We start from the raw sequence: 16,717 nt of genomic DNA on the forward strand, positions 1-16,717 counted from the left end.
ATTTTGAGGAGAACAGCTAATTGGGATTATATTAACTGACCTGTGTGGCTGATCCAGTTATCTAGAATTCTTCAGTGACTTACAAATCAAAACAGCAGAAACAAAAGTTTATCCATCTGTATGCTTAAGGAATAGCACAAGTCTATGGGATAAGCTGAGAAAAATCTAAGACTCAAAACAAGGCAGAATCTATTAAAGTGCAATTAGGGCAAGAAAAATACCCCAAAGCTGCAATCAAAATAAGAAGCAGCCAAAGAAAAAAACAGGCCTGTTACTAAACAAAGACAGTAAAAATGAGTGGTAACTAAAGGGTTCTTGTCTTTAAAAAGTGGTAAAAGGAGAAACTGAAGAAAGTTACACTCTGCTAAACTTTCATATCAGGGAAGATATTATAATGACTATTACATACTTAATTTTAAAAGAGTTTATAGGACAGTAAGATGATAAACAGGCAATATAGTCTTGTCAAGATGAAAATATGTCAAAGCAATTTCTTTCCTTTCTCTGACATGAAAGCTACCCTAACAGATAGTGAGGAAACAGCAGATGTGACATATCTTGAGTCTAATAAGGCTTTTGTCCTGTGTGACATCATTACAAGCTCTTGAGGGAACAGGGACAAGACAAAAATCACTGTAAGGTAAGCAAACAACTGTTTGAAAAGCCACACAGAACCAACTGAAAAGGACCTATAAGTGCTATTTCTCTCAAGCATTGCTCTACTCAGTACTTTTCTTGAGACAGATAACAAGTCAGAAAACAGAATTTTAAAAAACTGCAGATAATGATAGGGAGGTTGCAAATGCTCTGGAGAACAGGATCAAATTCAAATTGATCTTGAAAATTAGAGAAACAGTTTGTGGATATGAATTCCAAATAAAACAGACAAATACAATACACTCCATTTAGGACACTGGTCATTGCCTGAGCCTCTCCAAAATGTAATGACCTTCATAACAAAGACCAAAATAACAAGCCCTTCAAAAAAGCTTCAAACCAATACATCTACACTCTGATGATATATTCCTACAGATGCTGCACAGTTTCACATGGTCAAGCACAAGCCAGCAGGGAGCTATCCTTATCATTTTGCATTGTGCTTTGCATGCATGAACAGAAGTAGTAAGATATAGAGACAGTAAGACCTCCCTAGACACTAGGATTGAAGAGGTGGATTTGAAGGTAATGCAGCAGTTTGAATCAGAGCACTGTGATGCTGTTGTGAAAAAGAAGATAAAAACCCCCATCTTTTTGGCAAATAATACATGTATGGGTGGAGAGAAGATGGAATTTTCTGTTCTGTTTAAAGCTCAGGAGGCGTTAGCTAAGGAAAACAGCATCCAGTTTTGGTTAACACACTTTAAAAGGGAGACAAAATGAAGAGAGACCCAAGGACAGTAGAAGTGACAAAAAGCTTAGAAATATGAACTACGAAGGGAGTTAAATGGAAAAGAGAAGTTGTTGATACAGCCTTCCCAAGATGTAAAAGGTTCTTGGAAAAAGCATTAGAAGTAGAAAATACTTTCTAGGTGGAAGGAGAACTAATCTCTAGACATAATATAACTATTTATAACATACCATATAGAATAGTGTATCAACTACATATAATATAGTACACTATTTAGGTTGTGAAATAGCATTAACGAGGTTTGGTGGTTTGTTTTGGTTTTTTTTCTTTTAAATAATCAGGATATAAAACTGTACAGGATCATCCATATAGAATTATCTTGCCTTTGAGCAAAGGAAGGGGTTATAGGATTTGTATATTCACTTTCTGCCTGATATATGTGGTCCTCAATAAAAACCTGTCACTTCCAAATGATGCATAATAATCACAAAAATAGGATCAAGAGAAATGAACTCATTACGTTTACTTATAGAATATAGCTAACTGCTGTCACTGAAGAATGGAGAATAGCAAACCTGATCAACAATGTCGTTGACTTTATCGCGCTCACAGTCCAAAATCACTCGCCTCTCCTTTTTTACCTCTAGATCTTGAAACAGTGAACGGTAAGTTTCATCTTTTCTGTCATTGTTAATATTTCCTACATTGATAGCAGTCACTTGCCATTTCTTTTCAGCAGCAGAATCCAGCACAGCTTGCAATGTTGATAAGCCTAGTGAAGCACAGGAGAAAACAGAAGATATGACTGGTAAAGCTTCAGGAATAACAAGCTTCTAGAAAATGATTTATGAGATTACTTATTTAAGATTTCCCTGTAACTTGTTTGACCTGTCACACATTATTAGGACTCAGAAATGACGATATGTGTGGGCCCGATCAGTTCTTATTGCATGAAATTTCTATTTACATAGCTGCAACAGATCAGGGTAGAGCCTTGTAAAGACAACCTTTTGGTTATGCTTAAACCTTCCTCAGAATGTGATTTTGCCAGTTTCACTGATCCACTGCTAGAATTCCACATGTTGGGAAAGAGGTCTTCTAGGAGAAAAGTGATCCAATTACGGCAAGGGGATCAGCTACTTATTACAAAATGCTACTGATCTGCTTTTGTTCTCAGCACTTGAGCACTACTGTATTTAAACCCAGATCTCACTGAGCTTTATGGCAAAATTCCCATGTTCTGCAGTGATGCTAATGGAGTTATTATTTCTGTTGCTACAGTCATATCCCTGACTATGAAAGAAGATGTGCTGAGATATGTATTTCTGTATAGATAAGTAAGCTCAATGCTAACACCTACAAGCAATCTACAAAAGTTTGCTTCCATTTTATCCTTTTGGCACGTTCCTGCCAGGAAGCTGTAATGGCTGTAGAGCTGCAGCTGCCTACAATATATTGTAAAATCAGTGAAGATTCTACTTGACTGGGACTGGTTTTCCTTTTCAAGGATTAAATAACAGAGTATAGAAACATGAAAATTACTGCTGGAAATTAATTTCTGCTGTACAACAAATACCATTTTAACAATTTTCAGCAGTACAGGAATTAGACTTGTATTTGTTAAATTCCTTCCAGAGAGTTCTACATAATTCTAGAGATCAATTTTAAGAATAGCAGATAGTATTATAGAAAAAAGAAAATCAGAATTTCTCACAAGCCAATTGACATTTTTTGCACATTCATCCCTCTTGAAACCACAGAACACCAGGAGTCATTTCTCTGAGACAGATTTCTGACTTGGTATGTAAAGGAAGCTTCAGTTATAGCTCTCATGAGAAATAACAGTGGTTATATGCCCATAAATGTAGAAAGAAAGCACTAAGAATTAATTTGTCCCATAGTTTGTAAATACATTAGTAAACCAAGATTGGTCAGTGTTTAGCAATTCAGCTTTATCAGTGAAAATGGTAATGAAATACAGAACTATATAAAACTGGTAATCAGCAAAGGTAGAAAATGGCAGGCTTCCAAAAGCATAAATGCAATGATTATCTCAAATAATTCTGGTTTTCTGTGTTGCCTTTAAAGAAGACTGATATGAAGTTTTGTATGTCATGCAATGAATATTTATTTTAAAATAATAGATAAGTACAGTCCAAGGGTATATATAAACTCTTTATAACATGTTATAGATAAATGTGGAGAACTCGTGCTAAAGGGAAAAGATAATTAATGTAAGCAAACTAAAAGATGTAGGGAATATCTTAGAACATTAAAAAGCATTAAAGTAAGTCTATACCTCAAAATAATGTTTTAAAAGGTAATTTAAAATAATTTAAAAAAACAACACGAAAAAAACGCCAAAACCAAAATGAAACTTATACAATCTGAATAATTGTTTCAGATCTCATCTAGTAGATTTCAGGTCCTCCAATCTGCCTTCATGTTTCCACTGAGTTAAACAGAATCTCAGTTAGGCATAAATTAATAAGGGCTATTAATGTTAATACTACCCATTACAAAGGGTTTCTATATTTTACTCCTCTGATCTTCCATTTTTCCTAGGGACTCCCTTTTCTTGGGGTGCTCTCTGCAGAGATGTCAAATGGCTGCCTGGATTTCTTGCTTTTTATAGGTGGCAGATTTGTCATCCCCATACAGTTTAGTTTATTCTGACAGCAGTAACATTGCAAAAGAATGAAAAACAAACAAAAGCATTCACAGGAATACTTCTGTGGACATGGAATTTTCTGGAGAGTGGTAATGGAAGTGGGACTCTACAGGGGAGAAAACTCCAACAATTTCAGTTACTTTTTGTAAACTGCAGGAATACTTCTGTTTGGGAACCTCATGTGCCTTAACCTCTCTTGGTTATCATGAGACAAACTCTTAATTTGGTGAGCTCTGAAAAGGAGGACTGAACAGAGACTGAGTAAATTAGCAATTCTGTTACAGACAGAATCTTCCAATAATGTCACTACTTTTTCCAAACCCCACTGTTTAGTACTGGCAACACAGAGGAGGCAAGGAGGGTAAAGGACACTAATCCACATTCTGAGTGAGAGCAACTGCCATATTAAGCCATTAATATCCTGGACATGCATATACTGAATGGCCTCACTTCTTATAGACAGGAATGAGATATGAAATTGCCCTGCACTTCAACCAGTCAGCCCCTAGCCGCAGAGGAGCTGTAAAAGTAGCAATAAATGATTCTACTGGAATAAGTCATCAAACTAATTCCTATTAGCTTTCACAGCTTCCATGAAAAGTAAGTCTCTTTGCCTCTTCTATCTCACTCCTGAAGGTGGAAACATTTTAAATTATTTATCATTTCTTAAATATACATCACTGTCACTATGTTAACACTTAAGCAAAAGTGTTTAGAGGAATTATGGACCCTGTGTGTTCACGGCTTGATGTCAGTGTTTCTGATTACATACTGCTTGACTCTGCAGGTTAACCTTGTGCAATCACTGGGAGCACTGAGGAGCAACAATTTACTCAACATAAAGGTAGGAGCTTCATGCCTTGGAGGTTGTTATCACTAGGGTGCCTTGCCACGATTAAAAGAAACAAATAACAAAAAAAAGGCATAACAAAAGGGTGACTACAAATAACAATTTTATGCTGTTATTCCTGGCCAGATTCAGCCAGTGCAGCTGACAAGAAGAACTAGGTGTTTTTCAGTATTTCCTAAATATAAATCACTTGCATGCCACATACTACACACTGTTAGCTGATTGACTGAGTATCGGCTAAGCAAGTAGTTTTACATCTGTCCTTTCTAAAAATGCAGTGAATGTTTCTGATTGTAATGTGAATTTGAAAAGGATCTGCCAGAGAAATGGGCTTAGGGTTCATCATCCCACATGACATTACTGTTGGAGGCTACATACCAGTATTAGTTTTTCTAACATGAGTGCTTACAACAGTGATAAAGAACTGTCTTGAGGAGGTCCCTTCAGCTTCTGAACAAGTTAATGTATAAAATGGCATGAGAATGCAGAGAATCTAATGTCACCACATTACTCAACAAACCATGGTGTAGTATAACCATTCTTTAAATCTAGTGGCATCTTACTGTTTAATGTGCACTTAATATTCAACTCTGACCAATGAACATGCAGGTGAGCCACAAAATAGCCTTTTTAAAAGGGAACAGGAGAAGGTAAGAATAGAAAAAAGTTAGCCAAGGACTACTAGGTGAGGAGAACCTGAAAACAGAATTACAAGGACGGAATTCAAGAACTGGCAGTCAAAAAACCCAACTTCTGTATAATGGTCCTTCTTCTCAGAAAACTAACTGATATACCACAATTTGCAAATGATTTTTTTTCCCAGTTCATAAACTGTTATATTATTATTATTATTACTACTACAGCCATAAAAGGGCATAGGACTTGAGAAGGCTGTATCGTGGAGTAAATTGCTCACAAGCAGTGGATTTAGGTTTATCAACAACAAACAAACAAAAAAATAAATCTAAGCTCAACAGAGGAGAGGAACTCGAGTATTTATCAAAAGCAGTCTCCAAAGAAGAAGGGACTGCATCCAAGATTCTTGCTTGCTTGGTGCCCAACTATCGATTTTGCATGTGTGGAATGAATCTGTGGTAGCAGATTGCCCTTCATGCTCAGATGGGTTTTTTTCTCCTTAGATGATTCTTTAAAAAAAGAGAGAAAACTTTTCATAGGAACTGTTTCACAACATGCAATTAATCTCACATTGCTTATCAGCACACGCTTGCAATTCTATTAATACATACTGTAATAATTTCATTCTCATTTAAACAATTTTCTTTCTGTCCCAAAAGTTCATTTCTAAATTTAAGCTTACACTTACACTTGCTGCAGGTGAATATTTCTTTCCTCGTTTACTCTTCTAATACTAATTCAGCATTTCAGTGAGATACATCTAGCAAACAGCATGCAGATAAAAAGTACCACACCATACCTCTGTCACTATCATATAAATATGCAAACTTGGTCCACTGATAGTATTCGATCAAGCTAAGAAGAGCTCCCTTGAGGTCAGGTCTCATCTGAATGACAAAGGGATGTGTTCCATCTGTTGGGAAGCTGGGAGTTATGAAGGAGACATGAAGAGTCCCACAGAACGATGTTATGGTATTTACAGACTTCTTGTCATAGAATCCAAAAATAGCAAAGACTCCTCTTGAAAACTGGGAGCAGACTAGGAAGAAGAAAGAAAAACAATTAGGTGGCAGAATTTAAAAAATAAATAAATATTGAAAACTCTATCATGTATATATTTATGAGAAATAATGAAAATGTCTGATCACATAAATACCAGGAGAAAACAGTAATACTCTGCTATAGAGATTACTATTTGTTAGTACTATTAATCAGTAATATAAAGCTTCCACTAGAAACAGCCACAAAAAAATCAGAGATGTGGTTCACATTCCTAGACAATTAGTTTAGAAATAAAACTCACCAAGCTATTTTTAAATTCAGTTTATACTGTAAAGAATAGTGATGCAAACATCAATGACAGCTGTAATTTATAAAATGAGTCATTATGACCACACATAGTATTATGGGAAAAGATTATTTTTTGTCCTGTTAAAAAAATAAATTGGCCCTGAGGTCAAGACTCACTGAGCTTTTTGCAAAATACCCGAAATAACTTTCCATTTGGGGAAATATAAAGCCAAAACTAGAAGCAAATCTATTAACAGCAGAAAAGTAAGAAGTTGATTTGCTTTAAAAGCCTTCCGTTTTAAGGCGTTATTTTAATTCCTGCTTTGCAGGACTCAGCAAAAGCTGGTCCTTCTAGATGACACTTGCGGTCATGCTGCAGAAAGAATAACCTCATAGGTGTAAATAACATGCTAATTATTCACTTTTTATCACTGGAGACAATTCAAGCCAGTTGATGAATGCTACTGACCAGCTGCTGTAAAAGAGCTAGTTCTTCTGGGTTATTCCCTTCTTCGACACTGCAGACTATACTAGTGCCTAAGTTCTAAAACCAGCATACAGTAAGGAAATGTTCATCTCTGATTAATTCTCATTTATCACTTATGCATTCTTTGGTTTGCACACAGTCACCTTGAACAAGAGAGATCCTTCTAGATAAAACATCTAGTCAGCCTCATTGCAATCCCTGCTACACCTGACCTGCTTACAGATTGAAATCACAGTGTAATTGAATCTAATTTTGCCCAGCTATTTAGTGCACTAATCCTTTAATATAATTCACATAAGGGCAAAAATGGGTTGACTTATTTTTAAAATTTCTCAGATTTTAATTAACATTAATACAATATTTTCTCTTTTAAAGTTATCGCATCTGTAATTTAAAAAAAACAAATATCCCTTTATGCTTGTTATTATTCATTGCTATTCTCTTTTCATGGCTTTGCCTATCTATCTTTGCTACCACAGTCATCTCTCATACCCTAATTATTTCTATACTCCAGATAAAAGCAGCTAAACAATATGCATGAAATTCTGAGTCTACCAGTTTCAAAAGTTATCACCTGTTAACTTTAATTAAGACAGAATTTCACCTTAGGTGAGAGAATACAAGTGATTAAAAAACTTGATGAGTAATGCCCCTTTGCAAAAGGATGCTGCAGGTTTTCCAGAGCTAGGATAACAAGATGCTCAGACCTCTTCCGTTCCAACTGCAAATCATTATGTAAAGTTCCAATATTTATCTCAAGTGTATTAAGGGTACAACACTGCTCATGTTGAACAAAGGTTTCTGAAAAAGGCTGTGAATTATCTGAACAGCGCTTCTGTTTAAGTTACTGGAACTCCTTGTTCTATTCCATATCACTATGCTCTCACTGAGAGGAAACCAACTCACTACCTCCCCACACACTCATGAACAACTGCTTCCCATCGGCAGCGAAGGCTAGATACTTTCTGAACTTGCTACAATAAAGGCGTTAATGTCTCATAATCCACCTTCAAAAATGCATGTTAAAATAAAGCACCAGTTTACATTTGGATCCCTGGATGACAATTCTGCAAAAGATTGTTACTGGCACACTACTGTGATCTTCTGTATTAAAGCATTTTAATGCTGCATATAAGGTGACAGAGACAACAGCAGTGTCATTGCAGGATCGCTGAAAAATAAAAAAGTTTTATGCCAGTATTGCTGACTCCTAGGATGCTATCACATCTCCTGTCACACTTACTGCTTTTCTTCAATTGCCAGTCAATGATTTTAGGCACAGATGAAATAATGCTGCCCACAACAGCCAACAACCAGGGCCAGCTGCCTGCACCAGAAAATTTGAAAACCACAGGTGGTGCATTCTCAGAAGCACCACCGTCATCCCTCATAGAGGAAAGCCTGGGTCTTCGGAGCACTGTACTCCAGTCTCTGTCTCAGTTCCTCCCCCATCCTTCCCTCCCCTTCCTGACACTGGAGAGATCTGGACCTGTCAGGCCTCAGCTAAACATCTTTGGGGTAATGAAGTTCAATCTGCCCGTGCTGTCGGGAAGTTTTAGTTGAGGCTCTGTCCTGGCTCCTGAACTCATGCAACTAAATAGATCTCAACTTCCATTTAAAAAAACACTACACTTGGAAAAAGAAGAAAAAAATCCCCCCAAAATCATCACAATTATTTGTGATGGCAAATAAAAAGAGCCCAGATTACTTATGCTAGGCTTCAAACATGAACTGGGATTATTTAAAAGTGGGCATGTACTGGGTCTGGCTGGCTTGGCATTCACTTTCCACACAGCAGCCCGTATGGTGCTGTGTTTTGGATTTGTGGCCAAAGCAGCGCTGCTAACAAACACACCAGTGTTCTCTTTTTCCCTCTGCCTATTCCAGTGAGTAAGCCGGAGTGGGCAAGAAGTTAGGAGGGGACACAGGCAGACCAGTTGACCCAAATCAAAGGGATATTCCATGCCATGTAACATCATGATCAGCCATAAAACTGTGGTGGAGGATGAAGAGGGTGGGGGACTCTGTCTTACAAGGTGACTGTTGCTTGGAGACTGGGTGGGCATTGGTCTGCTTGCGGGAAGGGGTGAGTGACTGCCTTTGCATCACCTGTTTTTTGTCTTTCCTTCGCTTATTAAACTGTCTTTATCTTGACCCACAAGTTTTCTCATTCTTGCTCTTCCTGTTCTCTCCTCTGTCCACTGGGGGCAGGGGGGACAGAGTGCGTGGCTGTGTGGGTGCCTGTCTGCTGCCTGGGGTCAACCCAAGACAGGGTAAAAGGTGTTATTCCACCTTCCACCCAGTGCTTGAACGGGTGTAGGAGTTCTGAACCCTTTCAGTGATACAAACATGCATCCAGTCCTCTCTCTTCAGAAGACAACTGTTCTTTCAAATTGAATGTCCGTCCTCCCTGACATGGCACAAACTCATACCACCTCCCTTCACTTAATGCCTGCTGATCAAACCAGTTCTCTTGGATTAACGGCTCTTCATTCAATAATCTTTACACCTGGTAAATCATCAGTCCTTACATGTATGTGTCTTCTTCTGGGGAAGGTGGGTAAAACTGGAATTTTGATCTTCTCTCCTACACAAAGTGAGAGACAAGTAAAAAGCACTACCTCTAGCTGGGTAAGTCAAGTCACTGCAGTTCTAGCTACTTACAGGAATTGCATCTTAAAAGCTGAATTCCACATACATGCGTACACAATCCCAACAAATAATATGATAAAAGCAAAAGCATTTTTTATTTTTAAAAGTATTATGAAACCTGCCACAAAGATATAAACTCTCATTTAATTCAACCAGAGCCCCCTGGATGTGAGATAAAAACTCTTTCTAACACAATCTTGAAAGTAAGGGCCTAACACACATTAGAAAATACTACACTACGTGGGTCAGCCAGAAAATCAGGATCAACTTTAATCTAGGTAAAAATAAATTTTCAGCAGCAGCGATCAGTGTCACAGTTGTACACTGAAGAACCTCAGTGCTATGCTTTTGTGTGTGAAATTCCTCTAAAGGTAAGTGGGAGGGCACCTATGTCATGTAATAAAAACTTGCTAAATATAAGCATTTAGACTTTGTCTTGAGACAAATGCATGCAATTGTTCTGAGGCATTCGGTCTCTCAGAAGCAGGAGAGAAAAGAAGGGATGGTATTTCCAAATATATAATGGTGATCCAGTGGGTAATGCAGAAAGTGTAATTGGTTTTGGCAGGATTCCCACCTTAGACTAAGTCTACAGTCATGTTGTTATTGCTGGGAAACATTAGTTTTATAATGGTGAATCACAAGCTGTTCACAGTTATTAGATTAAAAAAATTATGACGATTAGGACTCAAACCATTGAAACATGAAAGATCTATTTTATTAAAGACATTAGAAGCAACTGCCAGGATTAATTTCTTTCAAGCTCTTCTACATGACTTGTTTTTCTTTGGGTTTGTTGTCCTTTCTAGAAATAGTCAATGGCCTACTTAGCAACAAGAGGGCAAGAATATAGTAAGCCCACTTTGTGATCACTTTCCTAGAGAGACTCGCCTAGAATGGCAAATACCTGGGAATTCCAAGAAATGGTCAATAACTAAAGGTACCTGAGAAACAATGCCCAGAAGGTTTTGTTACAGTTAAGAATTAAGTATTTTATATTCGACTCCTCCTTGTTCTTCTACTTACATAGCCAGGCAAAAACCTAGTTTGCCCTTGTGTTCCAGAACACTGAAAATGTGTCCTAGTCTTTTCTTCCAAAAGCGAGGGCCCAGATTTGTTCAACAACAAAATTAGGCTTAAGCCTGCAATGAGAAAGAGGTGCCTTGTCAAAGGAGGACCAAAACTACTTGCTCAATTATTGACTCTTCCATTGTAACTACATCTGTTTCTTCTTAGACCTCCTTTTTACCATGATGCACTCATACCTTTCTCTCTTTCACACTTTCTCCATTTCACTGTCCTGTTTTGTCAATGAACTCCATAGGCAGGATAACCTGATATTTAGCCCTGTGGCCATAACCAGTTCTCCAGAAACAAAGAAATACAGCAACATGCATTCTTTGCCTCTCATCATATAGAAAATATTTCTGTGAGGCATATCATCTTATACCTAAGACTCAAAAAGTACCAACTTATGAGTACATCTGAAAATTCAAAATATAAAAATATTACAAATACACTCAGCATTACACAATGAAGTGATGCCAGTTTAGGAATGATATTCATTTCCATGAATGAAGAACTGAATCTTTAGAGGTATAAAATCACTAAGAAATCGTTGCATTTGAATACATACGCTTAGAAACTGTTCCTGATCAACTCTTCCTAAGCCAAGATTTCCTTTCCAAAGGGAGAGTAACGAACCTAATCATTGTTTACATTCAGGGACAATTAAATTGGAAAAAGCAGGTTAGCAAAATGCTCATTTAACTTACTGAAACAAATGTCTAACAGTATCTGCATATAGGTAAGTTTCCAAAAAAGTGTTATTATGACTCGTAACATTCTTCTAACTCTTCCAAGTATTTCTATATTTTTAGTTATAGGAGAGTTTTGATACTTGGTTACTGTCCAAAGATGAAAATTTAAAATGACTGAGAAAGTATTTGCCAATAAGTGCTAATATTTTAAATGCTGTCTAGTATTTATGTGGCTTTTTATGTTATTTTATTACACTAACTTGCTAACAAAACTGTTTTAATATTAACATAAGGAAATAAGTCCTCAGTGCATATTATTTAATCGAACCCAATAGAATAATCATTCTCTTACTTCTAAGAGAAAGAAAATACAGCACAAGTGTAAAGAAAGAATCAAGCACTGCCTCTGCAAAAGAGGACCAAAACACAAAGGAAAAGCTCGTTGGTCTGAAAAGCTGATAGATGAGTCGGAAGTAGCCAGGAACAAGACACGGAAACCAAATGCCCAGTTGGTAATTTCAGCTTCTGAAAGGCGATATTAAGAACAAGCAGACAGTAGAAAGGAACCACAAACAATAGATGGAAGAAAAGTAGCAAAAAAATAAGCAAGAACCACAGCTGCCAAAAGAATTTACATATGATTGAAACTGCATCAGAAAATCATTATGAAAATAAAAACCAGTATGGATTGCCTCCAAAGCCATTAAGAAAATTGCAACATAGCAGAAAGCATATTGTATACGCTTTTATAGACTAAAGAATTTTTTTGTAGTAATGTTATATATAATCGGCGTGGTCTGTTTTACCCATTCAGATTATACTACCACATTCTAGATGTGAGGGGTAAACTTCTCTTCAGGAAGAGTGAATAAGGCATAAGGAATCACACAAGTGCATCCAAGTGTTACTTAGAACCATGAAGGAGTATGTGTTTAAACAGCACAACTTGAGATGAAGTTACTTTTTCTAGGCCCATGGTAAGCTAACTAAAATTGTGAAAAAACAGTTCCCCAAGGATCAAAGAAGAGCGTAAGAACTGACGGATAAGACAACAGACTAAAGCTTCATGCTAGGACTCAATAAAACATGGATAAAATATGGACACAGAGACCAAATAAAGGCTGGCATTTTAAAATCACAAGATATCCTTTATCAAAGCTGAGAGGCAAATCAATGCCAATTAAAACATCAATGGCAATCAGAACTAAAGTATATGCTATACCGGATAACAAAACATACTGAATTACATGAAAAAGACCTTCCTTTTTGTCTCTTTTTGCAATTTTTAATTCCAGTGCCAATAAATGTGGATTTTTATCTTATTTTGAGCATTTAAGAAAATCTGAATGCCATTCAATACTGATCTAAACTGTGTATTTTTCTCTTTGCAGATTCTGCATATATATATCATGGTAAAGAAACAGACCTCACTGGGAATGATAAGCATAGAATATTGAGCTCACATACAAAAACAAAGAATGAAGTGGACCTCATAAATACTTCAGTGATGAGTTCCTCACCTGTACATTCAGCGTAAAAACACAAAACACAACTTAGAGCAACAGCCAGGCAGTTCGCAAACAAACAATCCCTAACAGAAGGGGGGCCTCCGTTTTACACAGAGACGAGGTACAGAAATTCTCACAGCCTCAGAGAGGGAAGAAAGCAGAATTTAAATCCCGAGGCTGGAATGTCTCTAGAGGACAATTACGGTGGAGCAGGTACAAAGGATGTTTTTTCACCTTTTCTGGCAGAAATGTAGTCTTCAGTTATTGCTATGACCTGAACTGTTTGTTCACAGATTATGCGACTGAATGGAACTTTCCACACCATGTTATTAGCAAAAGTGGCTTTGATCATTGTGCAAAATTAGAGTCAAAACCTGGGTTGCTGCAGTACGAAACAAGCTCAAAGACCAGAGGAGAGGCAGATTAATCTATTTCAACCAGTCAATCATACTTCCCACTGAGGAAAGAACTTTGTGCCAATATGGGATATTTTAAGGAAATACAAAAAAGCCTTCAAGAAGTTAGTGGCCATCTGTTAGGAAAGTACATGATGATACGGCACAGCTTCTCTATATGCTAATGCTGCAATAATGAAGGTGGTAAATAAACATCATGTTCAGATTGAAACAACAGGTCAGAAAAACAGTTTGTTTCAATGACAGTTGCATTCAATTACATATTGCTTGGCTGTGTACTGTAAGCATTTGAAAATCTTTTTCATTGCTAGAACAATTACCATGATGCAAATGAAATCACTGCCAAAACTGCTGAAAGAATCATATTAAAACAATTATGCTTTTACAAATAAAACAAGATTCCTGTAATAAAATTAAAATGCAATGCAAGTCTTCTCATGAAAAAAAATTGCCCATATTCCACACAATTCTTACACAGCTCTTCCCAGAACTGTTAGGATCCTAGTGTATTTGTCTAAATCCCCATTACTGCCAGCTGAAGGAGATAAAATGCTTCCTGAACCACCCAGTGGCCTGGCAACTCTGTTAAATAACAGAAATATAACTTTATCTCGTCTCCAAAAAAACATTGTCTCCAAAATCAGGACATTCTTCAGGAAGCTTCTCTCCCCTGCCTCTCTTCTTCCTCTCCTCCCTCCACCCCAAATAAAAACCATGCTATTTCCATTTAATTACATAAAATTTCACTCATTTATTTCCTTCAAATATAAGAACTCACCTTGCAAATCTGCCTCTTTGGCTTTCTGACTGTGTTTGTACCTTTCCCAACAATTACAGCCTTGCAGTAACACAAAATTTTGAGTGTCCAACGAACTATTACCTCTTAGATGTAGAAGCAGGTAATCAAATCTAAGAAGACACTACTGGCTTTTCAGAGCCACGCTGCAAGTCATGAAGAAGTCAGCTCTTTCAGGACCAGGCTCTTAGTTTGTGCAATCAGCATAATTCTACTGAATTTAGCAATGCCAATATAATTTATCCCAAATAAAACTGTGGTTCTCCATTTTTAGCATGACCATTTTCACAGACTTTTCAAACCAGAAATGTTATGTACAACAGAATGCTCAGCATCTCCTCTTCCCCTTAATTAGCACTGCTGGAAGCCCCCCTTTTCTACATGTCATTAAATTATTCATCTTCCAGTTCCCAAGAAACCATCATTGTGTAGAACTGTGTATTTGAAAACTTGTAAAAGGATTTGGAAAGAGATAAAATTAACTTGGTAGGTACAACTACTTTTTGTTAAAATGTGGGCAGACTGGTATTCAATTTATGAAACTTCTTTTTCTTTTCTTGAGCTAGAAGGGCCAACAATCACTCCTGAACCGATTGTCTAACACTGCCTGAGAAGACCTTACACCATCTAAAAGGAAATACGGTTTCAGCACCAAGTTTCTGTGTTAGAAGGATAGGGATAGCTATAAGAAAAGACTCTGAGGCTGACTCAAAAATACTAAAAAAAAAATGGAATAAATCTTAAGGAAACTGATGTAAGGAATAAAGAGGATTTCCTGAGGCAGAGAAGGTACAGCAGAAAATATTTACGTGATCTGTTACTCTCAGAAGACTTCATACTACACTTTTAAAGGAACAAACTGTTATTTTCCAACTGGTCATTTGTGACCTGCCATACACATTATTCTGAGAAAGCCAGATGTTTAGTCCTAGCCATTTATTGCTTACATATGTCTCTCTGAAATGATGCAAGTGGGAGTCTACTTCATTCACCCAACACAGTCCAGCCTACACGTTGCCACTTCAGCACAGCTAGCACTGTTACATGCAGCTGTACTGCAACAACCTATCATACCTATCCTAAGGTCTCAATCCCTCCAGATGGCTGAACCTGATTTTAAAATAAATCATCCAACTAAAAATTTTGGCAGAAATGTGCCTCTGCAGAGAGGAATATCTCACACAAACTAATGATTAAATGTAACAATAAGCACGACAAGATCTCCATTTCCTACACTGTCTTGGGTCTAACAGCTTCTACCCCTCATAGGAAAAATGATGGGCCTCTTCCACCTGTAACAACTTCCACCCAGCATTGATCCAACCTAAACCACTGACCTACAGCAAAGGGTGGCTTATACTTACATGTGATTTTTTGGTGGCTTTTTAGCCTGCACTTCCAGACATAGTCTGATTTCCTGTAACATCTTACAGTTTTGTGACAGTCATTGGGATAATCAGCTGTTAACCTAATTGCCAGGCTTTATTTGTATTTACAAATGATCTAATACTGCTACGGATGCACAATTAACCAAATCCAACAGGTGTTAAAACTCAGATTTATTCTTCAGCACAAGTTAGTTAGAAGTCTGGTAACATTTTATAAAACCACAGGCTCAGTGATGTAAAGAGAATTAATACTACACGGCCGACTTAAGAATCCCCAAGATTATACCCCTGTCGAATCTGACCTGTGGTCATTTAATTCTATTGGCTAGGAGGGTCACCTCGGTGTACCTGGCGCATCTCAGTTGGCCAGTTCAAATTTCAACCTGCAGCCTCCACGGTTTCCTTCCTCTTCTCCCTTCCTGGAGAAGTTTTGTTTCCTGCCAGCAGGATGGGGGGGCAGGATGTACTGCCACAAATACTTACATCACACACCTTCCTACCTGCATGCCCTATTTATTCAATGACTGTAGAAGTAACAGAAACATTATTTATTTGTGAAGTATTCAAATACTATTCAATAAACATTATTAGTAATACAAATCAGAAAAGCAGTAAAATCCTCTTAATTAGGACACCCTAGTGAACAGCTTATTGTCCTCATTATATGACTTTTTTAATTAAGAGAAGAAGTTATTAAAAAATAAAACGGCATGGAAAGCTTTAAAATGATAAAGTAAAATGAGCACTCATTGCAAGCACAGGATGAAAATTTAGATTCCTTGCCTCTCCTTTGTTAGCTCCTTTAATCTTTAACAACTTGATGCATTTCAAAATCTACTTCTCCTTTCTATCAAACTTCAGAAAAAAGTTTTTAGTATAGTGTCCTTCCAGAAAACTGCAGGTTCAGGGAGCGGC

At 37.2% G+C, this 16,717-nt stretch overlaps 1 protein-coding gene across 1 annotated transcript in view; it reads right to left on the reverse strand.

The window, feature by feature from the left end:
• The window catches only part of GRIA2 (glutamate receptor, ionotropic, AMPA 2), a 55,318-nt gene extending 48,778 nt beyond the window's left edge, over positions 1-6,540 (reverse strand). The window contains exons 1-2 of the mRNA XM_010586096.1: positions 6,305-6,540; positions 1,924-2,120 (exon numbers count right to left, since the gene is read on the reverse strand). Coding sequence (XP_010584398.1) covers positions 1,924-2,120; positions 6,305-6,392 — 285 coding nt within the window. The 5' untranslated portion in view covers positions 6,393-6,540. The remainder of the gene's footprint in view (positions 1-1,923; positions 2,121-6,304) is intronic.
• Between the last annotated feature and the right edge of the window lie 10,177 nt (positions 6,541-16,717).

The sequence above is a fragment of the Haliaeetus leucocephalus genome, unplaced genomic scaffold (genome assembly GCF_000737465.1).
Source record: "Haliaeetus leucocephalus isolate CR32 unplaced genomic scaffold, Haliaeetus_leucocephalus-4.0 Scaffold140, whole genome shotgun sequence".
NCBI classification, from domain to species: Eukaryota; Metazoa; Chordata; class Aves; order Accipitriformes; family Accipitridae; genus Haliaeetus; species Haliaeetus leucocephalus.